The sequence below is a fragment of the Hoplias malabaricus genome, chromosome 5, assembly GCF_029633855.1.
Source record: "Hoplias malabaricus isolate fHopMal1 chromosome 5, fHopMal1.hap1, whole genome shotgun sequence".
Taxonomy (NCBI): Eukaryota; Metazoa; Chordata; class Actinopteri; order Characiformes; family Erythrinidae; genus Hoplias; species Hoplias malabaricus.
The window spans coordinates 27,790,861-27,818,759 of record NC_089804.1 but is presented as its reverse complement, the minus strand read 5'-3'; the positions used below and the strand labels follow the sequence as shown (position 1 = coordinate 27,818,759).

Genomic DNA, 27,899 nt, shown 5'->3' with positions numbered 1-27,899 from the left:
TCAAACTGGAATGGGCCTAAAAGCAGCCGCACAATGGCTGCTTTGTGCCGTTCTGAGCTTCTTAGTAATGGCCCAGAGCCTCTCTGGGAAGGCTAAATGGTTGTCTAGTTGTGGAAAATGTGTCACAGTGAAATGTGCTTGTACTGCTGAACTTCAGCTGTAATTCATTTGCACTGAAGAAGCAAAAGAAGAAACGGAAAGAAGAGCCCTACTGTTGGTATAAAGGCTCATGCAGTACATAGCAGACACACAAGCTTCTACCAAGTCATCCTTTGCTTCTTATTGCCTGGCTTTCCAAATGCAACATACACTGGCCTACGCTTTCGTGAGAGTGAGAGTGCTCTACACTGGAGGAGCCTTTGTCTTCAGCAGTTAGAGTGTCACTGCCATCTACAGATCAACAGTGAAAGTTCAGATTGTTGAAGCCAAGCACAGCCTATTACAGGAATTCTCAAACTGACAATTTCTGCTTAAATTAGTGCTAAGGATATTCCTTTGGTTGGAAGTTTCAGTTAAACCTTAACCCCAGAGAATGAAAAAGCTTGGGGTTGGAAAATAATCCTAATGCCAAGGTGTGGTTATTTGTCCAGAACGGCTGGAGAAACCAGGATTTAGAGCATTGGGAAGTGTTTTATTTATTACACAGTGTATATATATATATGGTGTCCTGTGGGTTGTGGGTTTGAGCCCTGCCTTGGGTGACTGTGAGGAGTCCCTAAAGTCCAAGAACACATGTTGGTAGGTTCTGGTTCCACTGCAACCTTGAACTGGATAAGCAGTTACTTTTAATAAATAACTATTATTATTATTATTATTATTATGAAGTATCCAAAATACTTTCTGTGCTGTTTCCCCTAAGCTTCTTAATGGCTTAGTAATTGCTTTATATTTAACAGCTAGTAATTAATAGACTATAGCCAGTTAACCTTAATAACAATAATAATGGGCAGAGGGACAGTAAAGCAGATGGATGAAGAGGATATAAGAGTGCAGACAGGTGTAGAAATGTAAAAGAGGAACAAGATTGTGAATAACTTTGAAAGTGAGAAGTATTTCATAATTGATGCGTTGTGTGATGGGAAGCCAGTGAAGCTGTTGGGTGTAATGTGATGGATGGAAGGGGTGCGTGTTATAATACGGGCGGCTGAATTTTGAACCAGTTGAAGTTGTTCAGACTATGCTAGGTGGTTGTTGACACTATAGCTTTATCACGATTACCCATCAATCGATTAATACGTCAAATAATTAGTTTAATATTTTTTTTTCCAAAAAAATCAAATTACAATTCACAAGTGAGCAATAAAGTATAGGATTTTACAGTGGATACTGAGACTAATAAGACAAATTTACAGAGGGGCTGTTAAGATAATTAAAGATAAAGGTTTAAAAATAACAAAACTGTCATGATAAAATACTACATTAAATAATGTAAGTAAAGCAGTGAAATAATAATAAAGTAAATGGAAAGAAATAAATAAATCTGATCAACAGTAAAGTGTTAAAAATTGTATATAATAAAATAATGGTGATAATAAATAAAATATGCGTAAAGACTGACACCATAAAAGTACAAAAAACACAAAGAACCAGAGTGAACAAATTGTTTTTTGCTTTATGATTGAAAACATACATTTTTCAGTTCGTCTCATATTCACTGTATGGCTGTGTTTATATATTGTTTTATACAGTTTAAATACTGTTAACTTGCCAGAACTACTATCTGTAGCGTTCTTCCAGATATATTTTATATATTTAACTTAGCACATTCATACATTTGAACATTCATGCGTATTCAATTTTTCGTTTCCCCCTTTATTTCCTTTCCATTCCAACCCCTGCCTACGGTGGAAATGTACTTTCGAATAAGACGTAAATTTGATCCTCGTGCCAGTCTCTACAGTTGTAAACTGACTGGATCATCATTCATTTTTCTTATCATACATTTTAGTACAGTGCAACAGCTTGGGTATGTATGTATCAATTTTTTATTAACGCTAATTCGAAGAGCTGAGAGCTAACAGCAAAATAAATCAGGAAATATAAACAGTGTCGTGTGCAGCGAAGTTTTCAAACACCGTTACATTTTCATTGTTTTTTTAGATAATGGATGCAAAATGTAAATGGGGTACGTTTTATCTTGTTCAGCAGTTGCAAAGTCGTTTCGATGTAACATAAGTCCATTTAAATCGTGCTAAAACATGCACACGGCTTTCAGGACTCTTATTTCAGTCGGCGGATAGCTAAGGGACCGTCTATAAATTGCAAATGACAAATGTCGACGTCCAAACACGAAACACCTTTATAAAGCCTTATGAATCAACATAGACTTTATAGCAGGGAGAACACAAATAGCCAACCAGAGCTGTGAGAATTATACGTTTATCAGAATAAAAGTTTTTTTTTAAAGACAAATGCAGAAAAGTCGCACCGCTTGTAGTTCCCATGTGTTGAACAGGGCATTCCAGGCAGTAAGGTGCTACTGCATCGTCATTAGGTTTAACCATTGTGTGTTTACTATGGTAAAGGTCCCAGGTGGTTGCTAAGGGGCTGTTATGGTGTTGCTAAAATGTGTTTAGTAGTTTATTGGTATCCTTGGTTGTTGCTATACGTGGGTGCTATCACTTGGTTGCTAAAGTGTCCCAGGTTCTTGATAAGTGGGTGATTTAGTGTTACTAAAGATCATTTTGATGGTTGCTGGAGCAGTTACAGTAGTATTTCAGGTGGATGTTAATGTTGTGGATGCTGAGGTGTTCCTAGGTGGTTTCCATGGTATCTCATGTGGTTACTAGGGCTTTTGCTAAGGTATCTGAGGTGTTGCTAAGTTGTTCCAGGGTGTTTGCGCTGGTGGATTTATGGTATTTTTGGCAGTTGCTAAAGTGCCCCAGGTGAATGCTAAAATGTTAAATATGATATTGCTTAACTGTCTGAGTGGAGTCTGACAGAAATATAATAATATTATTAATAATAATAGTACTACAGCTGCATAGTGAACATAATCTGTCTATGGCATTCTGTGCAATTTATAACTATTAAATTGTACTACAAACATAAACAAGTTTGGGCCTGAAAGTTAAATGGGGATAGAGAGAGCTGACACAACAGAAAGTCTCTGATGATGTAGCATCATCTGCAAAGGGATATCAAGGGGCATATGTATGCATATTTATTTAAATTATACCCCAGATGTGGCAACTTATTTTTGGATTTTGTTTTCTTTGAGAACAAGGAAAATAAATCCTAATCCCTCGGTGACAGAATGATTATTACAGCAGAACTCTTTTTCTGCTGAGTGATGTTCTGAGGTCTGGGTCCAATTCTCATCTGAAGTAATAACTGTTTTGTTGATACAAAATAAATAAATAAATACATTTGTGAGACTAGACTCCCTGGACATCACACACAGCCACATCCCAATAAGGGTGGTGGGTTCAGAGCCTACCCAGGATCTTTGGGCCTGGACAGAACTAATCACAAATATCTCATTACTTATTTACATTAACTGTCCATTAAGCATTAGCTATTACTTAGTAATTAGAAAAACTCAGATATAATCACACCTATAGGCAGCTCATATAATCATCAGGCAGAAGCTGAGCGTCCAGGCCAGCCGAGGCCAGCCCACTGCCCCATAGACCCCCAGAGATGCTGACGCCGATGGAAGGGACAAAGCCCAGCATTTATCGAATGAGTCGTCTCGTTTCTCTGCACTTCGCTGCTTCGCTATTGAACTCTGTGTCACACTGTTTAAAGCACTGTGAAGCTGCAGGAATGATTGAGAGGAAAGCCGCGTCTTTACCAGTGATAAGAAGCTGATTCTGAACAAAAGTTGAGCGCGTTGTAGTGCATGTTTAGTCAATGACATGTACACACAACAGTATATATTTGATCACATATTTTTTGACATTTTAGGGGAAGCTGAGCTTCCCTTGCAGTCTTAGAGCAATCACTTCTGGTCCATGCCCTATGGCCAAAATGTATGTAACTATACATTTCTTAATTTTTGCAGATACAATATAATGTTGATTTTTCATGAACAATCTATAAGATGCAGAAAAACTGCAAAGACCAATTATATCAAAGTCAAATATAAACATATTGGCTTTGTCAATATTTTGTTTATATTATTTTTAAACTAACTTTACAATTGAGTGCAGTGAACTGATGGCAGTGCCCTGTAACGAACGTCAGTCAGTGACAGGTATTGTAAATAATGTATTTTGAAAATCTTTTTGAAATATAATATTGTTAATGACATATTTTATATTGCGATATATATTGATATTGAATTATTGTCCAGCCCTACCACTTACTGTCCACTCTATTAGACACACCGACCTTGTATGTTCACCTTGGAGATGTAAAGTCAGAGACAGTAACTCTGATGTGTTGCTGCAGAGTTTGTGTTGGTTGTCCTCTAGTCCTTCATCAGTGGACAAAGGACCCTGATGGCTGGATATTTTTGGTTGGTGGACTATTCTCAGTTCAGCAGTGACAATGAAGACTTTAAAAACTTGAGCAGCCCTGCTTTGTCTGATCCAGGCATACAAATGCAACACACACATCACACTGTGGCGGTCCTAAGGGGGCTCCTTAGGTATTAAATATACCCTCATTAACTTCTGTTGCTTACACTATTGTACTAACTTTTGCTCTTGCTTATCTTACCCCCCCCCCCCCCCCAAACTGTGTCCAGGTCACTTGGAGGAGATCCAACACATGGTTTTGTGAAAGGCGTGAGATAACATTGTCCCTGCCCTACAAGAAGGGAGTGTGTGAGCGCTCGAATGTGAGTGTGTGTGTGTGTGTGGTCTACGCAGTGTCTCACACAGAGCTCCCTGAAGTCACCACCATGGAGATAGTGACTGCGATTCTGATTATTGGTTTTGCTGCCCTGGCTGCAGCCTTCTGCTTGTTGTTAATTGGCTTGGTGTATTCAGAAGCCATGAACTCTGAGATTCCTCCTGGAGTCTCTAACAGCAGAAAGCTCCACGCTGTGCACTGCGGCATTGTGGGAACAGCAGTTGTGGTGAGTATGCATATGGCTTTTTGTAAGCTTTTATTAATTTATGTGTCCCCACTAAAACACTGCAGAGTTGTCTCAGATCTCTGCACTACACTGAAAAATACATGGATGTTCATGTGCTGAGAATACTGGAGCATTTATGTGCAATGTATCTTTAATGTTACACATGCAAAAATGCTTGCCCTTTGTAAAAGCTCAGGAAATGAACAATGACTCTAGGTCTACAGTAAACTTAAGCAAATATGAGTGCAGAGTATTAGTGAACACTGACAGTCACCGTTCACAGTTTTGCACTGGATTTGTACCAAAGGGTAAGTTGTTGAATTACCTGTTGCTAGATCCAAAGTCCACGTGAACTGATGTTTCTTTCATGTTTTTTTCTTTTTTTTTGGTTTGGGGGCGGGGGGCGTTTGGAAGAGTTCACCTCAGGACAAACTTCAGTTTGTGAAAAAATGTCTTTAAATATGCATATAATATCTGGTTTTATGTCTTTAAATGTTGTGTATATTCAAGTCAGTTTCCTTATGACTACATTAATGTCCTATTAGATAATTAAAACATTATCATTACATTATCCAAACACTTTATGCGACCAATGATTATTAGATTTACCTCATCAGTAAAATACATAATACTAACACATAATGCTAACACTTCTACTCCTCATACGTTTCCTTTGAGAAGTGCTATAGGGACAATAATGCAGATTTACCAAAGTCCCCAAATATTGTCTTATAGTAGACTGGATTATTTTCTTAAGATTTTTCTCAGAACACTAAAAACAAACAAACAAACAAACCCCCCCCCACAGATTCAAGAACTGATAGGTATCTGTAGCACTCTACTCTGTCAGAAAATGTACAGTGGGGTACCTAATTGTCACTAAAGGTACAGATAATGTAAACTGTAACTGTGGTTTTAGAGTCCCCCTTTAGTTGTGTTCCCTAAAGGTACATTATATTCTGTTCTCCAGAAGGAGAGGTAAATATTTGTATGCTTTCATTATAGAACTGTGGTAAACAAAAATTAATAAAATATAAGTGCTAAAGATGAAATGAGGTGTATGAAATCAACCCAATAAAAAAAAATTATAATAAAAATCAGCTATTCTAGGAGGGGGCTATGTTCCCAGCATCCTCAGCACTACTACTACTACTACTACTACTACTACTACTACTACTACTACTAATAATAATAATAATAATAATAATAATAATAGTAATAATAATAATAATATGTGTTTTCCCATTCAGCATGTTAAAAACACAGTAACTCTCTTGTAAACAACAGACCATATTTAAATTAATAGGGCCAGTTCTGTTTTGTGACATGGGGCCAAGTGAGCCTTTTTGATTTGTGAGCCATATTTGAGTGATGTGCCGTTTGCTGTACCGATGATGGGCCAGCAGTTCCATGTCTCTACCGGAAGTGGACAGCATCAGCAGGACTCACATGAGATGAAGCTTCAGTGTCAATGAATGAAGAAGGTTATACTCCAGAGAGTGGGTCCCCACATGTAGGTGGCTGTGTTTATAATCACAAACTTAAAGTCACACGAAGTTTTCGGTACCACAGAATCTGATACACGCAGACCACTAGGTGTCAGTATAATGGCTGCTGGGCAAAAATGACTGCTCTTTTGAGCGTTGGGTGATCATCAAAAAGGCCACTATTATGCTGTATTTTTCAGATAAATATGAGCAGACACTTTTAGGTTTGTACACAGAATCAGATCTGAATGCTCAGAACTTCAGAATCATTTAATGAAGCCACTATCTACAGTAATTTTCAGAGCAGTAGCTCTGGCAGTTGTATATTGCCATGAAATCACTGAGCTATTTTTCTCTCAAGGGCAGTAAAGAGACTGAGTCACTCTGGCTCATGTCTAAATATACCAAAACAAAGGTCAGGCGAGCTTTTACCCATTGTTCTATGAAAGCCCCCTGGAGCCCGGGCTTTATCTGGACTTTAACTCTTAAGATATGTTTTTATATGTCATTGGCGTCTGTGGATTTTTTTTTTTTTTTGATTGAGCAACCCATTTCATGTACCATGTTAGCATATACAGTGTGTGTCCAAATGTTTGCAGACATCCCTTAATATTACTGAATTTAGCTACTTTTAATGTTATACAAATGTATACACCTGTGCATACACACATTGTCTAATAAAATTAAATTTAAATAAAATTAAATAAAATTAAATAAATTTTTACAGAAATCCAATAAGACAAATGATCAATTGTACAGAACAATCTCTGGATTAGGAACACCTACCTTGTCCATTTTATCAACTCCACAAGAGCAGTACAGAATGTAATGTGTTTCTCTGCATATTTTCTTATATTCATTTCACCATGCTCTTTAATGGTCAGGAAACCTACAAGGCTGAGAGAGAGAGAGATTTGGTTTAAAATAAAGGACCTTAAACATAGCACAAAAGTAAGGAAATTTGTGTTTGGTAGATTGTTTCTTTGTTATAACAATGAGTCTTGGCAATCAATCTTATACTATTGGAAAGCCTGTTATTTTCCCTTTTAAATGGTGCCACATTTGTAAGGAACATGCATTTGTGGGATGAGCATCTGAATGTGTGGATTGCACCCATGAAAAAACTGCCCAATCCTCTCTTCCAATGCCAAACAGTTTATTTTGTGTGATGGTGTGGGGCGGCATCTCCCTCACTGGAAAAACAAGTCTTGTCATCATTGGAAGCAATCTCAATGCAGAGAGATATCGAGATGAAATTCTGCAACCAGTGGAATGCCATATGTCCACAGTCTGGGACCGAACTCTATCACATTGCGCACCCCCACAGAGCAGGGTTTGTCAGAGACTATTTCCAGATTTTGGGAGTTAAGAGGATGGAATGGCCTGCCAGTGTCCTGACCTCAACCCTATTGAACACTTGTGAGATCAGCTTGGGCATGCTGCTTGTGCCACAGTGACCAACACAACCACGTTGGCTGACTTGCGACAAATGCTGGTTGAAGAACGGGATGGCATCCCACAGCATGGTGTGACCAGGCTGGTGACCAGCATGAGGAGCTGGTGCCAGGCTGTTGTAACTGTGTTTGGTTCCTCCACAAGCTACTGAGGCTTCTGTTTGTTAAATGAATACATTGTTAAATTGCCAGTAAGTCTCATTTCTTCAAACTTCAACCACCCAGTCCACCAAACACCAAACAAGTCAATGTCAGAATAAGATGTTTGGCATTGGCAGAGAGGATTTGGCAAATTTTTCATGGGCGCAACCCACATACTCAGCTCTACTGCTCATCCGACAAATGCATGTTCCTTACAAATGTGGCACCATTTAAAAGAGAAATTAACAGGCTTTGCAATAATATAAGATTGATTGCCAAGAAGCATTGTTACAACAAATATATTACCTACTAAACACAAATGTCCTTACTTTTTGTGCTGTTTAATTGAGTTTACCCTGAGGGCCCTACTATACACACCAAATAATCTCCTTCTTTCAGGGTCGAATCTTAGAGCGCCTGGGTCTGTGTAGCCAGGTGAGTTTTACTCGATGGTGTACATGTCGTTTTATGGGATTCAGACCGCCACCCCCATCTGGACTCCGCATTAAGGACCTGACCTTTGGTGGTGTGCCTGTGAGAGTGTACGAACCCACAGCTACTTCGGCCCAGAAGAGGAGAGGGATGATGTACTTTCATGGTGGAGGATGGGTGATGGGCAGTATTGGTAAGACCTACAGAAAGAGCGTTATTTGCTGTTAATTAACAGTGTCTCAGGTTTTAAACAGGAACATTTAGCTTCTGCATAACAGGGCTGTACAAAACACTGTGCTGTGTATTTAAATGAAAACTGGGTTATTCCACAGTGCAAGATTTCTCAGACTATCCAGATAACGGAAGCCCAAAACTAACTGTGGCCAATAGGAACAGAGATGAGTGAGATTTCTATCAAGTTCGCTGGTTAATTGAGAAATCCTCCTTTGTGAAATACCACAAATCTGCCACTCTACATCCAGCATTCAAAATTAGATCTTGTTTCATAAAACAGCCCTGGACTTTAATTTTTAGACAGTAATCAAATCACAGTTAGATTTTTATGTAGAAATAACTTATTGCTTTTTCCTTGATGTAGATTTGTATGATGAAATTTGCTGGCACATTGCCAAGGAGACAGATACCACCGTCCTATCAGTTGGGTAAGAAGAAAGAAAAAAAACAAAATGAATCACCACACACCCTTTATTGAATTTCCAGATATGAAACCTATTAAGTACATTTTATTCATTTCAAGTCTCAGCACATAATACCTACAGTTTTATTGACCACAAAAGCTGAAAGCAGACTTTATGAGGCACTTGTTTTACAAAGAAGTCTGCAGGGGTCTTTTTTTCCACAAGGTTTAGTCTTAGGTTGTACTCACACTAGGCAAACAGGCCAAATGTGAGTACACCATTAGAAGTTGATTGCATCTTATGATTTAAGATATTTTTAAGAATGTATTCATTTTTTATAATAAAGTTTGATAACAAGTATACCTTAGATTTCCAAATTGTTGATAAAATCTTAAAGCACAGATACAGATATTTACAATATATTACATTCAGTTAAAGCTGCGGTATGTGATTAGTCAGTTTTTAAAAGAATCCAACTGAAACATCTCACCCAGTCACATTCAACTCTCATTCAAAAGCCACTTCTCAAAAACAAAGGGATGCCACAGCTTAATAATTCACACAGAGAGCAGCAGCATGCAGCCTTCCAACACAATCCGCCTACTCCATGTCTCACTCACATGTAAAAAAATAACCAACAGCTGCACCAGTGTTCACTCTGGTTTGCTCTCTGGCTTCATTCAACTTCTTTTCATTGGAAGCCCTCTTTACCTCAGTCCTTTATATATTTGTGATATATGTACAATACTGTAGCCTAAGAATTATATATTTAAACTAATGCCTTGTGTCTCTATCTAGTTCATCTGTTTTTTCTGGTTTTCTTGTCTTGAATAAATCTGCTGTGTTATTGAATTTGTGTCGACCTCCGTCAGTCCACAGTGACATGTTGATTTAACAAATTCATGCAAAAAGAATCTGAACAAAACAATGCTCTTCAAACTCACTCACACCTACTACTTTATAGAAAACAAAATGATCTTATATTTCTTATTTGTTTTATATTATTATTCTTTTGTATTTTCTGTGATTATATTTAAGTTTATACAAGCACCACGCTTACTGAGAAGGCATTAGTTTAAAAATATATAATTATCTTAGGTGCCTAGACCTAATGGTTAGCGAAGAGGGCTAAGGACTGAAATGCCGTTGGTTCGATTCCCACGACCAACAGGAAAATTGGGAGCGGTGGAGGTGAAGGAACAGCACTGTCCTCCTCCCTCAGTTCATGGCTGAGGTGCCCTTGAGTGTGATACAACTGCCCCCTGGCACCGGGGGTGGCTGCCTGCTGCTTTGTTTGTGTGTTCACAGCCATTTCATTTCATTGTATGTTGTACAATGACAAATAGTTACACAATTACATTATTAAATGTATTTTTTATTTTCCTTTATTATAGTTACCGCCTTGCCCCTGAGCACCGGTTCCCTGCCCATCTGGATGACTGTGAGGCAGCCACTCTGCACTTCCTCTCCGTGGCTGAAGCTGAGTTTGGGGTGGACCCTGCCCGGGTGGTGCTGGGTGGAGACAGTGCTGGGGGCAACTTAACTGCTGCTCTCAGTCAGAGGTTGGTGGTCAAACGTGACAGAAATCAGCCCTCTCCACTGGCACTGGTCCTAATCTACCCTGCCCTGCAGATGGCAGACTTTAACTTGCCATCCTACCAGCAGAACCACGCCGTTCCATTACTCTTTCGGGCCAGAACTGCTTTCTACTACCTGCAGTACCTCAATGGGGATATGTCTGTGTGCGAGGATGTACTGGCAGGACGCCACGTGCCAGCCGATTTAAAGCAGCACTACAAGAAATGGCTTGACCCAGCTAATCTCCCAGCCCAGTTCAGAGAGAGATGTGACCCACACCCAGAGGTGGGTGCTTGTTCCCTTTATACAACTCCATGTATTTACTTCTTCTCAAATATATACCTCTGAAGTACACCTTTCAAAAACAATAGGAGCAGTAGGTAGTTATCATGGGGGACCCTAAAGCCAATGAGAATTCACAGGGCAGGCTTTCCCTTAAGCATGTGAATGCCTGGAGCTCTACTGAAACTGAAGGCACAAGCTCAAGGGACAAATATCCATTTGCCAGTGGTCGGATATGCACTGTTGCTCTGTTCCTTTGTTGGAAGAGCATTGGCTTCTAATACAGAACAAGGGCAGTTCAGTTCTGGCAAGTTGATGGTTGCTTCTCACCATTCATCTCTGCAAGTTCAGGTTCTGAGGGCAAGGTACTAATCCCTTGTCACCTTTATAATTGCTGTTAAGTTTTCCAGTAATAACAATTAATGTATATAGAACAAACCTCAAACAACATTCCAGAAGGTCATCTGAAACGTCTTTGTGAAGTTTTTTTTTGCCTCATGAAACTGGCTTTAACTCATTCACATCCTCATGTGTAGCAGTGGGATATTTATCCTATAGGGGGCGCATCAATACCTTTTATACCACTTTTATCTACTGATTTTGATCATTGAGCAAGTGTTTAGCTTTTTCAGTTTTTAACTTTTTCAAGACAGACAAGGGCGTAATATAAGAAGAAGGTAATGATTTACTTACTCTGTATCCTATATTCAATCTCCTGTAATCTATGGAATCACTAATGTGACATGGTGGTTATTTTTAATATGGCATGGCCACAAAATAATGTATGGAAACTTTTTTTTTTTTTTTTTTTTTTTTTTTAAAGTTAAAACAGACACTTGTGCATCAATATTTACCTTTTTTGTTCACTGCACTTTTTGTGAGTTGAAGGAGAAGCTCCTTTAAAAGCCTGGGGCATTAACCCCACTTCTTGCAAAACAGTGCCTTAGCCTTTGAGCCCCAAGCTAGTATTCACTACAGAATAAATGTATAGGCACAGAACCAAACCAGCACTGGACCTCTATTTCAGCAGCGTTAGACATGCAAGAGTGATGTGGGCTTAGCAAGCTACTATTCATTTATTTATTTATTCATTCATTCATTCATAGAATCATTGTGTGCAAGACAGTGGTATAAAAACAGTAAATAAATAACTCAGTGGTGAAATTTTATTTACAAAAGCTATTTCATTTTGTATTGCTGGTAGAACAGTTTTGGTGTGAAATACAAAAAACAACTTCCATGATGTTTCTATGTTGTATTTACACTGAGAGGATGAAGAGAAATTCCCAGGTGGTGGATTTGCTTTTAAAACAGACAATGGCCCTTTCTCAAAATGCAATTTCAGTATCAAACATTTAATCCATCAGCCTACACTGTCAGAAAATAGGGTACAGAGGGCGTAAATGTAACTTTAAAAGGTACACCAGTGGATTTAGATTCAATTTGTGTTCTTTAAGGGTACATTACAATCTCTTTTCCAGAAGGAGAAGTAAATATGTTTTTTTTTTTCATAAAATTAATTTTTCAACAAAAAAAAAACTGGATTTGAAATATGTATGAAATCAATGCAATTTAAAAATTAATTAAGTCATTCATTCATTGTCTGTAACCGCTTATCCAGTTCAGGGTCGTGGTGGGTCCGGAGCCTACTCGGAATTTATAGGTCAAGCTCAGCTCACAAGAGGTGAAGAATCAAATAGTTTTATAGCATATAGTATGTTTATAATGAAACAATTTAGGCTTCATAGAGTGGGTACCCTGCTAATAGGGTGGTCATGTTTACCATGGGTTTGGTACAGAATCTCTGATACAAAAAAAAACGCACACCTCGGGATCACACCATGGAGGGGGTGCCAGTCCTTCACAGGGTGACACACACTCTCACCTATGGACACTTTTGAGTTGCCAATCCACCTAACAATGCGTGTTTTTGGACTGAGCACCCGGAGGAAACCCACCAAACTCCTCACAGACAGTCATCCAGAGCAGGGACTGAACCCCCAGCCCCAGGACGCTGGAGCTATGTGACTGTGACACCACCTGCTGCGCCACCGTGCTGCCCAATTTAAAAATGTACTCTTAACATAGAATATGGCACTTTTACAGTACTGTGCCGAAGTCTTAAGCACCTAGGATTATTATTATTCATTCATTCATTATTTGTAACCGCTTATCCAATTCAGGGTCACGGTGGGTCCAGAGCCTACCTGGAATCATTGGGTGCAAGGCAGGAATACACCCTGGAGGGGGCGCCAGTCCTTCACAGGGCAACACAGACACACACACACACATTCACTCACACCTACGGACACTTTTGAGTCGCCAATCCACCTACCAACGTATGTTTTTGGACTGTGGGAGGAAACCGGAGCACCCGGAGGAAACCCACACAGACACAGGGAGAACACACCAACTCCTCACAGACAGTCACCCAGAGCGGGAATCGAACCCACAACCTCCAGGCCCCTGTGACTGCGACACTACCTGCTGCACCACCGTGCCAGGATTATTATTATTATTATTATTATTATTATTATTATTATTATTATTATATTAAATAGTTTATCTCCTCAATAAGCATGATTCTTTAATAAAATGATATATAATAATTACAATAAGTACAGTACATTTTTTTTTTTTTGTATCAGAGATTCTGTACCAAACTCATGGTAAACACGGCCACCCTATTAGCAGGGACCCCACTCTATGGAGCATATAAAGCATTTCATTCCGGCGCTATAAAGCTATTTGATTCTTCATCTCTTGTGAGCTGAGCTTGACCTTTAAACATGTTTAAAAGTCACTTTAATATCGTTTACTACTTTGTAGTGTCAAAAATTATGTATTGCTCCTTTAACTTCTGCAATTTGCCAAAAGCAGGTGGCCACAGACTACGATGGTGAGGTCTATCACATCATCAAAGACGGACTGCAGCCGGAGTTCTCCCCGTTGTTGGCCGAGGACGACGTTCTTCGCCTCATGCCACCCACCTTCATCCTGACCTGTGAATACGATGTGCTGAGGGATGATGGGATCCTCTTCCAGAAGAGGCTGAAGGACCTTGGAGTGGAAGTCACTTGGATAAACATCTCAGATGGCTTCCATGGCATCCTTAGCTTCTTCACCAAGGGCAAGGCATACTTTTCTTCTGGAGCGAAGGCCATGGAGCACATCGTGAACTACATTAAAGCACTCTGAAGTTATGAAATATAATTGTTATTGATAAACAGTTGGGTTTTGAGCATCCATTAGCTGACACAGCAGACCTGGGTAGTTAGCATTCTCCTCCAAGCGTGTTGAGATGTCCAGTGATGTTGTGTTGGCAGCTTTGTTTAAAAGAAGTGGTAGTTAGATTCACATCCCTTAGAAGGTGCTTTTACTTGTTCTGACCCTCACAGGTTGGTGGCATTGTGTGATTTGGGTGGTAGAGGTCATATCAAGATGAGTGGAATTTGCAACAGTTAAATTGGTGAGAAAACTAGTTTTAAAAACATGTAAAAAATCTATGGAAATATTATTATTTGGTTTAATTTTTGCTAATTTCTTTAATTTCTGCAAAAGCTTAATGTTTTTTTTTTTTTGAGTTTTTTTAAAGCAAGAGAGAAGCCAAGCTATATACAGGTTTGACCACAGTTTGTTTGGGTTTTAGTGTTGCACAGGACCCATAGGCCTATCATAGCTAAGCAGCAGAGGAAGATAATATACACAGTGTTGCATGCATAAACATTTATTCTAAGTAGAGTTGTTGTGTCAAATAAACATGATTATTTGGTTTCTGACACTTCATTCTGTTAATCAACACTTTTTTGGTGGTGTTTTTGTGATTTTGCAATCTTTAGCTGCAAAGCACCTCAGAGAATTGGATGCACATAGTCACACACACACATACATACTCGCATTCATACATACGAATACATGCATACTCACACACAGGCATGAAATCACACATGAACTCACACTCTCACACACAATACTCATTCACACATACATGGTTACTGTTGTGTAGTAGCACGGCAAGGTGGCACAGCAGATCTTACAGCTCCAGGGGCCTGGAGGTTGTAGGTTCAAGTCCCACTCCAGGTGACTGTCTGTGAGGAGTCGGTGTGTTCTCCCTGTGTCTGTGTGGGTTTTCTCCGGGTGCTCTGGTTTCCTCCCACAGTCCAAAAACACACGTTGGTAGGTGGACTGACAACTCAAAAGTGTCCATAGGTGTGAGTGTGTGTGTGTGTTGCCCTGTGAAGCACTGACGCCCCCTCCAGGGTGTATTCCTGCCTTGCGCCCAATGATTCTGGGTAGGCTCCGGACCCACCGCGACCCTGAACTGGATAAGCGCTTACAGATAAAGAATGACTGATGTGTAATGTAAAAATTGACGATTGTCATTTTATTTAAATAAAAAATAACTAAAAGCTATTAACTAAAAATGAAGTATTAATACCCTCATTTATGACCACTAACATCAAAATCACAATCTTTAAATCATCTAAACCAAAACTCACTTGTAATTTTGGATACAGTATTGTCCCTGAGAATAGAATATTTCACTCATTCATTCATTGTCTACAAGCGCAAACGCTTATCCAGACCAGGGTCGCAATGAGTCCAGCGCCAACCCCGAAATCAGTGGGAACTGACAATCACCCAGAGCGGGGCTCAAACCCACAACCCCAGGACCCTGGAACTGCGTGACAGTGACACTACCTGTTGCCCTACTGTGCCACCCTAGATAAAAAAAAAAACTGTTTAATTTTTAGATTTTTTTTTTTTTAATAAAATGACAACTGTTAATTTTATTCTACAAATAAAAATGTTATTACAATTATGTTACACACAAAATAATGCCCTTAAAACTTGTTTCTAAATATAATAGGTTTTTGCTCATGCTTACATTCTTACATAATCATTCACTCACAAATACACACTCACATACATACATACGCAAAAACATACACACACTCTCACACTCGAACACACCCATTAACTCACATTAAGTAAATACTCAAACAATACTCACTCACTGGAGTTTCACCACAAAGTGTGCTTTTTCTCACATAATCTCCAATAGGGTGTGTTTTGTTTTGCATCAGTGAAACAAGGTCCATGTTGATACATGATCAGCCATAACATTATGAACACCTCCTTGTTTCTACACTCACTGTCTGTTCTCTCAGCTCCACGCAGGAGCACTTTGCAGTTCTACAGATACAGACGGTAGTCCACTACATAGATTGTTTGCCCAGATTCCCCCTGCTCTTTCAGATTCACCAGCAGCACTTCTGTGTTTGATCCATTCATATCATCACAATACCAGCACATCAGTGTCAGTGCTCCTCTAAGAATGATCCGCCACCCAAATCACACCTGCTCTGTGGGGGTCCTGACCATTGAGGAACACTCTGTAATTGTAGAACTACAAAGTGCTCCTGTATGCTCAGTGCAGCTGAGAGAATGGGCAGTGAGTATGGAACAAGTAGGTGGCCATAATGCTATGGTTGATTACTTTGAGTACATTACTTTGTATCTGGAAGTGAATGAGCTTTTGGGTGCAATATTGTCGCCAATGCTATACACCATCCATCAGCATTTTTCTATCAGTTTTCTATTAAACCCTACTGCAATGAATAACACATTGTTTCAGATTCTATCCACACTCCTTACTCTTCTGTATGAGGCTCATGTCTTCTCCTCAGGCCCTACAGGTGAGGCCCTCATTCATTAATCTAAACAGTGAGTCTCTTTTCATTATGCTGTGTTTAGAGCTCCTTGGCTGTATGTTTTCGGCATCCATGGAAACAGAGCCCTCCCCCCCCACAGCGACTAGGTCACAAAAGCCGTATCGCTTTCATCCTTCATTCTAGAGTGAGTGGACAGTATGTCACTGTATGTTTCTGTATGAGGGAATTCAGTGGATGACATGCAGGAGAAGGACGTGGGCTTTAATAAATGGACACAGCCGGGCTGGAGAATAGAGCCCAAGTATTCCAACAAAGTCCTAATCGGCAACTGGGCAGAGGAGAAGCTGCAGGTAGAACTGTGACTGTTAACATTCTATACACTGAGGATGTAATGTAGAATATGTTACTGTCTACAAGAACGCTGCTGTTGTGGTTAATTGATTAATTTAGAAATTGTTTGAATTTATATAATAATTTTATAATAGATCTGACATTACACTGTAGTGTAGAGACCAAATCTGGACTTAAATATCACTTAAAAAGTAAGAAAAAGTCATTTTTAGTACTACACTTGTAAATGTACTCTTTTAATATTCTTGGGACAAAATTTGCCATTTTTATTTTTTTTTTTCGTTTGTTTATAAAAGTACATTATATATTAGATATATATTCCGGTTTACTAAGTTAACTAAATTGTGTATGTTTTATTTTGTATATTAACTATAGTAAAATATATGAGTACATAGCGTATCATAATATGAATAAAGCCTGTTATAATACTCTCAAACCCAACCTAATATCATGGTGAAAATATATATATATTCTCCAGTATTTGTAATTTGTGTAAGAGAAAAAGACGTGAATATATCTGGCAACCCAGAGTGAAAAAGCAGCCTTAAAAATGTTAACCCCTAACCGCAAACATAAGCCTAAATCTAAACTTAACCTGAGGATCCCGAAAGTAGAAAAGCAGCGCTGTGTGTTTGTGTAATACTATCGCTGACAGAAAACGTTTCATAGCATTTCTTTGAGTTTGACTTTGTGCAGTGAAACAGCACCACCCTTGGATTGGGTTGCAATTAGTGAACGTTAACTAATTAGTAAACAATAGCTACGCGTTATGATGAAGCAAAGTGTCCTCAGTGTTGAAATTACATCATTTTATTAGGTACTTTTAGTAGTTTATTTACATTTTAGATGTGAAATCATGTTGCTTACCTTTTACTCTCAATAAAATCAGCCAAATGATTACCTGTTTTTGTTCTAATCGGTTAACATTGGGTACAGTTTCACCACTGTACTACTTCCTTTAAGCTAGTCCACCCCAAACAACAAGTCAAATACTGTATGTTAAACTCTATGTTTAAGGCCACAATATGTAATAATAATTTTTACGAGTATCTCGATCAAAGGTCTAAGTAAATATATACTCTAAGTACAAACCAGATTCCAAAAAAGTTGGGACACTAAACAAATTTTGAATAAAAACTGAATGCAATGATGTGGAGATGGCAAATGTCAATATTTTATTCGTAATAGAACATAGATGACAGATCAAAGTTTAATCTGAGTAAAAGTAACATTTTAAAGGAAAAATATGTTGATTCAAAATTTCAGTGTCAACAAATCCCAAAAAAGTTGGGACAAGTAGCAATAAGTGGCTGGAAAAAGGAAATTGAGCATATAACGAACAGCTGGAAGACCAATTAACACTAATTAGGTCAATTGACAACATGATTGGGTATAAAAAGAACTTCTCAGAGTGTCAGTGTCTCTCTCAAGCCAAGATGGTATGAGGATCACCAATTCCACCATTGTTGCGCAGAAAGATAGTGCAGCGATACCAGAATGGTGTTACCCAGCGTAAAATAGCAAAGACTTTTAAGTTATCATCATCAACCCTGCAAAACATCATCAAAAGATTCAGAGAATCTGGAACAATTGCTGTGCGTAAGGGTCAAGGCCGTAAAACTCTACTGGATGCTCGTGATCTCCGGGCCCTTAAACGTCACTGCACCTCAAACAGGAATGCCACTGTCAAGGAAATAACAGAATGGGCTCAGGAATACTTCCAGAAAGCATTGTCAGTGAACACAGTCCACCGTGCCATCCGCCGTTGCCAGCTGAAACTCTACAGTGCAAAGAGGAAGTCATTTCTAAGCAAGCTCCACAAGCTCAGATGTTTGCACTGGGCCAGGGGTCTTTTAAAATGGAGTGTGGCAAAATGGAAGGCTGTTCTGTGGTTAGATGAGTCACGATTTGAAGTTCTTTATGGAACACTGGGACGCCATATCATCTGGACCAGAGAGGACAAGGATAACCCAAGATGTTATCAACGCTCCGTTCAGAAGCCTGCATCACTGATGGTATGGGGTTGCATGAGTGCTTGTGGCGTGGGCAGCTTGCATGTCTGGAAAGGCACCATTAATGCAGAGAACTATGTTCAAGTTCTAGAACAACATATGCTCCCATATAGACGTCATCTCTTTCAGGGAAGACCCTGCATTTTTCAACAAGATAATGTCAGACCACATTCTGCAGCAATCACAACATCATGGCTACGTAGGAGAAGGATCCGGGGACTGAAATGGCAGCCTGCAGTCCAGATCTTTCACCTATAGAGAACATGTGGTGCATCATAAAGAGGAAGGTGCGACAAAGAAGGCCCAAGACGATTGAACAGTTAGAGGCCTGTATTAGACATGAATGGGAGAGCATTCCTATTTCTAAACTTGAGAAACTGATCTCCTCTGTCCCCAGACGTCTGTTGAGTGTTGTAAGAAGAAGGGGGGGATGCCACACAGTGGTAAAAAATGGCCTTGTCCCAACTTTTTTGGGATTTGTTGACGCCATTAAATTTTGAAACAACACATTTTTCCCTTAAAATTATACATTCTCTCAGATTAAACTGTTGATCTGTGATTTGTGTTCTATTCTGAATAAAATATTAGATGTTGGCACCTCCACATCATTGCATTCAGTTTTTATTCACAATTTGTTTAGTGTCCCAACTTTTTTGGAATCCAGTTTGTATATCCAGACATTTCTTGTAAATATGATGTTGAATTATAACATTATGACAAAGTATAAGCCAAGTATACTCACATATTTTTAGTTTAAAGGAAGTATATTAATAGCACACTTCAATAAACTTAGAATTGAGTCCTGTGTTTGTTTGGGTTGCGGTGGGTTAAGTTTTGAGAAAACTGGTTTAAATCTTTTTCACTGTATGATTTTCAGTTATCTCAAACAATAGGCTTCAAAACATGGTGCAACTTGAGTTAAATGTGAGAAAAGTCACATTTAACCAATTTTGAGATTTCTGATATGTAAACAAAGCCATTTGGAGTGGATTGATGTAGAAAATGCTCTGTTGATTCTGAATTGTTCCTAGTGGTGGTGACTGGAAGCAAAGCAGGCCATAAAGCATATCATTTTACCTTCCATACCCTTTCTTTAATCCATTCACACTGGCCATGGGAAGGATATACTCCACAAGGCAAGGTTCAAACCCAGGAATCCAAGGTCCCAGAGTTGTAGAGCAGTGGAAAACAGTCTTATGTAGATTAAGTTTAGATATTCCAAGAAAAATATTTGCAAATGAGGGAATTTAGTAATGAATTTTTGATCCATATTGGACACGGTTTGTATATTGTTAATGGGTATGCAAGCACCTTCAGGCCAAGACAAGATACACAACACTGTGAGTTTCGTTTGTTTGCTAATTTACATCGGATCAGCACTGCATCTGTAATAGATCATATTTGCATTTGATTTATATTCTGCATCCACAGGTTGCAGTCTACACTTCCAATATTGTCAGTTTGTTTTAGTGTCAAACTGTGACAAGAACCTTCCAAAAAAAAGAAATTACACTATTACACTGAACTATTACTAAATTAGGAACACCCGCATTGAATCTACATTCATTTTACATTTTATCAGCTCCACTGACCATTACAGCTCTACAATTAAAGACTGTAGTCCATACATACTTTCTTATCCCCATTTCACCCTGTTTTACAATGGTCAGAAACTCCACAAAACCACCACAGAGCTGGAATTATTTGGGGGGTTGGGATGGATCATTCTCAGTGCTGCAGTGACATTGTGCATGCTCATTTCTTCACTTACTTTCATTACTTTTGCCACAGCTGTTCTTTCTGGCGGTTCAGATCAGATTGGATGCCTTGTTTCGCCATTGGCCACCAATGAACATTCGGCATCCAACAGTCTTTTGGCAGTACGCTATTGTTTTTAGATAATCCCCTTCATTGGAGATTGGTCTTAATGTTTAGGTGCATCTGTGTACATACCAGAATCTCATGTAACACCGTTTAAAAACTTCCTTAGAGTTGTAATTATTTTGCTTCACTTCCCTGGCCCTTTTACTGCCCCCTCCTGTCAGTGGTCAGTGCAGCCTCTATGGAAGGCAGAGTCTGGTGAAAAGGAAATTACATCCATAAATTTCATCCCTGAATCCTATAAACTCACGCAACAGCACCATTCCATGAATAAGCGAAACCCTTCAGGCTTTTACTGTGTTATAAACTCGCAGGATGAACCCACCTCTTTCCCTGACTGCACTGATCCAGTTTATTTACCCAGGAGGCTTTAACACATTTGGTGGCTGGCTTCGGTGTGTCACTGCTGGACGCAGCATGGATTTATTCTGTTGTACCATATCTCCACTGCTCTGGCTATTACTTGTGTAAAACTGTTACGCTGTAGTGCATAAAAATATGGTACTGCTGCGTAACAAACCAAATCTGACTGATGCTATCCTAATTAACTTATTTATTAATTTATCAGAGCCTCAAATCACTGTGCAATGCCAAGTGTGATAAAGGGGTATAAGATTCCTGAACTTAGGGCTGTGAAGCAGGGGGAATTCATTTTGATGATTTGGAGTGGAATAATAGCCTTTTCTACCAACTAGTTCATGAACTTAATTTGAAACTTTTGGTGCGTTTCCACCAACATAGATTGGTTCCTGAACCAAAAAAGTTTGTTCCCAGTTGGAAACAAAGAGTAGGTATTTCAGTGCAAACCGTGAATACATCCGTGGTTGTGTCAAGATAAAGAAGCTCCAGAAAGAGTCCAGAACCTTAAAGAGTTAATGCAGGACAGAATAAGTTACAGTCTGTAATATTGTCCTTGATGGTCTGCTGAGTAAATGACCAGCAAACCAGATCAGTCTGTGTACATCTTTATTTTGAAATGTGGAAAATAGTAAATGGGAAATGCCCTCGATATCTGATGTAAAAACTGAGAAATAAAAGAAAATAAAACAGGAAAAATGATCAGTTTTTCTGGGGCTGTGATAAGTATGACTTATGTATTGTTGGCTACATTTCTCTTTTTAAAAACTCAGCAGGCGGGCTCAGAACTCAGAATAATTTACACACTCTAATCTGACCCGGCTGTAAACAGTGGATTAACCATGACTCTGTCCTGACTCTCTATGTTTATGTCCGGCACTGGCCCTGAATTCAGCAGAAACCAGAGAACCATAGTTGTTTTGATGGAAAAGCACTATCTGTGATCCCAAAATGGTCCACCATCAGTATCAGATGGCCTTAATGTTTTTGTTGCTGAATGTCGTCAAACCCTTACAGAAATATTCACACGTCCCTGTGAAACTACACCAGAGTAAACACTGTCTTGGCAACAGACAAAGTTCATTCAAATGTGGGTTCATGTCGGATGCGCCCTGTATGTTTTAAAGAGCTGAATGTATTTATGAGCACATTGTGCTTGTCTTGCACCTTTAAGTTGAAACAGGACGGCGTACACTCTTTCAGTTTAATTTTGAACATATTTACTCTGGCTCAGCATTCCCTCTGTAGGCCAACTGCTGCTGTTCTTGCAAATAGTTCGATGTTCTTTCTATCGCCAAAGTGTAAGAGTTTGCAGTGGCTCGAGGCCAAATTGTGGGAGAATTTCTTTTTAGGCTGAGCTCAGAATCTATGCAAAAGTGATTAGACGCTCCCAGTCGGGCTGGATCAGCAGAGTAGGAGTGTGCAAGGAGCGGGAAGTCAAAGAGTGGGAGAGAATGTATGTATATTTTATTTTTTTTTAGACAGATTCAATATAGAATTATCCTGACTCTGCAGTAAACCTTGCTTGTCTATCATTTCTGCTAACACAAAGGGTATTAATAGTGAGCTAAAAGGCATATATTAGATTTTGGAACATAGCAGTGACAATTTGATTGCATGCAGCCACAAAGGACATTAGTGAGGTCAGGAACTGATTTTGATTGATAAGTTCTGCATCACAAAACACCACCACAGACCAGTGCCAGGGAGCTTATACCCATCTAGAGCATGCTTGGCAATTAGCATGGTGATCTTCAGTTTAAAGCAACAATAGGTGGCATTTTTACTTTCATATTAGAGCTTCAAAATCATTGTGAACCGAGCCTTTGTTGTTGCTACTTTGGGCTCGCCACTGCAGAAACGGTACTATGTAAGGTCTGGAGAAGGGTAGGAAACCCCCACTGCACCCTTTGACAGTGCTGTAAATGTGAATTACAGTCTGCAACTGCAGGGGGAGCCCATGAGCAAAAAACATAAAATCTTACATAGTGTTCTCTTGAACGCAGCTGCTCCAATATTTCAGTTAATTTCAGCCTGTGCACAAAACAGTGTGTTCTGTGGGAGCCCACTGACAAACAGTTTGAAAGTCCTGTCTACAAACCTTTGGACATGTAGTGTTTCAGGGTGTAGTATATTCAACTTTTAAGGGCACACACACACACACACACATATATATATATATATATATATATATATATATATATATATATATATATATATATATATATATATATATATATATATATGTATATATATGTGTGTGTGTGTGTGTGTGTGTGTGTGTGTGTGTGTGTGTGTGTGTGTGTTTGTGTGTTCCAGTTCACCCGAGAGTGCAAGACCGGGAACAGCACTAACCGTCTGGACTTCAGGGCTCCGGGAGAGCACAAGCCAGATGTGATAGTGAGACGCCACGCCCTGCGGAGATCTGAGGTTTGTGCTTAATAACAAAATTCATCACATAACACCCAGGGTGTCGTTAATCAGTGGGGGATAGTAGAGTTATGAAGTAACTGTGGAGACATGAGGTTTGGGTCTGAGAGCAACAATGAGATTTTATTGCTTTCACATTGTTAATGAATCGCACCTTGTACCCTCTGCTTTACCAGGGGAAACTCTTCATTTTCCGTACTGCGAAATGCAACACACATGAAATGAGTATTCACCTTGCTGTGTAGGCTCCCAGGGACCCTATTTCTTCTTCACAGAGAAGACTCACCGCATGGTGGCTGGCATGTTTGAAAGGCTTTGTTTTTGAGAGATACATTTAGGGCACTAAGGCCCAATCACATTTTTTTGTTTTACTACTAACCCTCATTTTTTAGGTGTCACCTGGCCTCTTGGAACTGAGGCTACATTCACATTACAAGCCTCATTCATCAGGTCTTTGTTCAGATTTGGTTTGTCGGTCTTGACAGTTTACATTCATTAATTATCACTGTCCTGTGAAAACATCTTCTTTTTTGTCCGTTTTTAGTTTACTACATTTGCTAAATTTAACAAAACATAAGGGTGGCACAGTGGAGCAGCAGGTAGCGTTGCAGTCACACAGCTCCAGGGACCTGGAGGTTGTGGGTTCAAGTCCTGCTCCTTATGATTGTTTGGTGTGTTCTTTCTGTGTGAGTTTCCTCTGGGTGCTCCGGTTTCCTCCCACAGTCCAAAAAACACATGTTGGTAGGTGGATTGGGTTCTCAAGTGGCCCCCTCCAGGGTTTGTTCCTGCCTTGCGCCCAATGATTCCGAGTAGGCTCTGGACCCACCGCGACCCTGAACTGGATAAGGGATTACTGATCATGAATGAATGAACATGCAGATAAGCAGATGTCTATCATGAAAGTTCTGATACTATTTATTGTTATTATTATTTTATAACAGCGAGTATTAATTTTAAGAATCCAAATCCATTTGTTTCTGAGGCTGTTGCCCTGGGTTGGCAGGTCCACTACTACCCTTGGTCCAATGTGCCTGGGTGGGCAGCAGAGACACCCACCAGACTTACATGGACAGCAAGGTAGTTTATCAAAAAAAAATAATCGTTTTAATAGTTCAACTTAAAAAATAAGAAACAAATATAGTCCCACATTGGATCAATGCAGAACACATATTTCAGTGTCCAAATATAGGATGATTCTGTATTTTATGGGACAGCATATTGGGGGTGTGGGTTATAGTCTAAAATATGTCTAACGACACCCATTGGTGGACCCACTTTTTCATTTGTGCAGCTACAACTCATCTATTTAGATCATACTTAGAATAGAAGTAAATGGGCAGTTGCTTCAGGTCAATGGGTTTTGATGCTTTAGCCCTTCTCCATTGTTTTCTACTGTCTTTAAACAGACTTACAACAGACATCTATAGGCAGCTACTTCAGACTTTCTCAAGTCAAAGGCCATGGCCTCGCCAGTTTCAATTTCCAGGTCTCAAGTCTCTTTGTTGCCTACAGGGTCATCCCCCCAGGCTGCTCCTCTTCCATCACAACACCCCCAAATCCCACTACCTGGTGTCTCTCTATGATGAGTCATACGGCCGGCAGCGCTCCGCTGACCCCCCTGCCCTCCGCACCTGGCAGTCCGACAAAATGGGCTGGATACCCGAGAGATCTGACCATCCCATCCAAGGTATTAAATACCTCTTTAACTGCGGAGAGCCCAGAGTGACCATGGTAGCAGCACACATCACTCAGTCATAGTCTAGAATCACGGTTTACAGGAAAATATACTTTAACCATTTACATAGCAGAGCTAATGCTAAATAACAACTGTAAATTAATCAACAGCTACAGTGAACCTTCGGGTTTGGAGGCAGAAATCTTAGGGGAGTGATTCAAGGCAAAAAAAGTTTCAATATGAATTAAATATACTATTATCCAGTCATATAATGTCATGATGGGCGGTACGGTGGCACAGCAGGTAGTGTCGTAGTCACACAGCTCCAGGGACAGTTGTGGGTTCAGGTCCCGCTCCAGGTCTGTGAGGAGTTTGGTGTGTTCTCCTCGTGTCCGCATGGGTTTCCTCCGAATGCTCCTGTCCAAAAACACACGTTGGTAGGTGGATTGGCGACTCAAAAGTGTCCATAGGTGTGAATGTGTTAGTGTGTGTCACCCTGTGAATGACTGGTGCCCCCTCCAGGGTGTGTTCCCACCTGGCGCCTAGTGATTCTGGGTAGACCCCGGACCCACCATGACCCTGAACTGGATACGCAGTTTCAGACAATGAATGAATGAATGAATGAATGATGACATGATAGTATTATTAGCCTAAAATTGCCCATTATTAGGGCTGTACACTAAAATGGTGATGGTTTTGTGACAATGTTTGTTGTGCTGGAACATGCAGATCAGACACAGCAGTGCTGCTTGTGTTTTTAAACACTGTGTCCACTAACTGTCCACTCGGTTAGACACTCCTACCCCATTGGTCCACTTTGTAAATATAAAGTCAGAGACAGTTTGTAAACAGCTGCACAGTTTGTGTTGTATGTCCTCTAGTTCTTCATCATTGGACACAGCAGCATGCAGTTTGGTGATACGGAGAGGTTAATAAACTCCAGCGTCACTGCTGTGTCTGATCCACTCATGCCAGCACAACACACACTAACAAATTCAACTGGCATATAGAGGGTTAAACATTTTCAACTGTCTTATATAGAATGTAGCTCAAAACTGTGCTGTGTATGTGAAGATAATAGCTAAGCAAGCCTTGTTGTTGTGTTATCAGCACTGTTTTGTGATCAGCAGTAGCTAAAAGTTAGCAAGGAACATGTTCCAAATCTGTCAGTGGGTGTAATTAATGACTGCAGTGGAGAACAGCTGAGTCCTCTGTCTTTCTCTCTCTCTCTCTCTCTCTCTCTCTCTCTCTCTCTCTCTCTCTCTCTCTCTCTCTCTCTCTCTCTCCCATACACACCAACCCCCAACATGCAAAAACACATCCACATGAACCCCACCTCCCAACACATTCATGGAAACCACACCTACACAAACACAACACCACCCTCCCCCCACCTCTTACAGGTCCTCCGACAAGGTTTGGCCTACTGGAGCGCGTGAGAGCGCACGTGCAGCTGCAGACTGAGTTGCCGATGCTGAGTGAGTACAGAGCCCGGTTTCCCCAGCCCCCCTCGGATGCTTTGTGCCAGCCTCGCTGCGCCAGACCACCACGCCTCGTCTCTGGCGGCAACAGAAACCTGGAGCTCGACAACTATCACCCCCTGCAAAACACCACCAACTCACTGCCACCGCTGCCCTGTGTTTAACTCTGCTCTCACACACAGGACGTGGTTATGCAAAGTTTATAGAACCTGCGCAGAATGTAGTGGCTCATATAAATTGACTGATAACACTTTTTTTAAACATCCGAAGTGTTTTACAGTCTTTGGAACATCAGGGAGACACATAAACCACCACATAAACCAAAATATGATGGATGATGCAACAGGAGCCAATAGATGCCAGTACTCTCACCACACATCAGGTAGAGAGGAGACAGGTGACAGCATGAGAGAGCAAATACACACTTACCCAGTCACTCACACCTGGATAATTTAGCAGCCAATCCACATACCAGCACGAGTTCTTGGATTGTGGGAGGAACCTACAGCACCCGGAGGAGTTTTGTGTAGACCCTGGAACGGTGTGACAGCAACACACCGTGCTGCCCGTTTAATTTCATGAAATGTTTATGCACCAATCAGTCATCTCTATGCTCACTGTCTGTTCTCTCAGCTCCAATGACCATACAGGAGCAGTAGATACAAACTGTAGTCCATTGAAGAACATTGTGAAAAGTATGCAGAGCAACAGGCGAGGTATATTCTCTAATGCAGAACTGCAAAGTGCTACTGTATGGTCAGGGGAGCTGAGGAAATGGATGGTGAATGAAGAAAGAAGGAGGTAGTCATAATGTTATGGCTGATTCCACAGCTGGTCAAGACCTGGATCTGTGACCAATTTGGAATCAATTAATGTTTAATATAATATTTAAATATGTAGCTCCAAAACAGCAACTTTACAGGAGAAGGACAAACCTTCTTAACTTTAAATGGAAGTCTATGTAAAATGAAAATGAATTCTGAAGCGTTTCCATTGGTC

General features: G+C 40.0%; 2 protein-coding genes across 2 annotated transcripts; both read left to right on the top strand.

Moving 5' to 3' along the window:
- Window positions 1-1,849: 1,849 nt before the first annotated feature.
- aadacl4 (arylacetamide deacetylase-like 4) lies at window positions 1,850-15,037 on the top strand. Its single transcript, XM_066672642.1, has 6 exons — window positions 1,850-1,966; window positions 4,694-5,026; window positions 8,508-8,733; window positions 9,139-9,202; window positions 10,573-11,041; window positions 13,919-15,037. Exons 2-6 carry the CDS (start codon window positions 4,850-4,852, stop codon window positions 14,234-14,236), a joined length of 1,254 nt encoding a protein of 417 aa, XP_066528739.1. The 5' UTR covers window positions 1,850-1,966; window positions 4,694-4,849; the 3' UTR covers window positions 14,237-15,037.
- A 1,740-nt stretch (window positions 15,038-16,777) lies between these two features.
- cfap107 (cilia and flagella associated protein 107) lies at window positions 16,778-27,064 on the top strand. The gene is made up of 4 exons (XM_066672322.1): window positions 16,778-17,063; window positions 23,634-23,744; window positions 25,257-25,431; window positions 26,823-27,064. Exons 1-4 carry the CDS (start codon window positions 16,953-16,955, stop codon window positions 27,062-27,064), a joined length of 639 nt encoding a protein of 212 aa, XP_066528419.1. The 5' UTR covers window positions 16,778-16,952.
- The last annotated feature ends 835 nt before the right edge of the window (window positions 27,065-27,899 follow it).

Coding starts and splice junctions, on each gene's coding strand:
- cfap107 (XM_066672322.1), top strand. CDS start 16,953: ATGCAGGAGAAGGACGTGGGCTTTAATAAATGGACACAGCCGGGCTGG. Junction 17,064..23,633: donor GGGCAGAGGAGAAGCTGCAG/GTAGAACTGTGA, acceptor TGTGTGTTCCAG/TTCACCCGAGAGTGCAAGAC. Junction 25,432..26,822: donor ATCTGACCATCCCATCCAAG/GTATTAAATACC, acceptor CACCTCTTACAG/GTCCTCCGACAAGGTTTGGC.
- aadacl4 (XM_066672642.1), top strand. CDS start 4,850: ATGGAGATAGTGACTGCGATTCTGATTATTGGTTTTGCTGCCCTGGCT. Junction 5,027..8,507: donor TTGTGGGAACAGCAGTTGTG/GTGAGTATGCAT, acceptor TCCTTCTTTCAG/GGTCGAATCTTAGAGCGCCT. Junction 9,203..10,572: donor ACCACCGTCCTATCAGTTGG/GTAAGAAGAAAG, acceptor CCTTTATTATAG/TTACCGCCTTGCCCCTGAGC.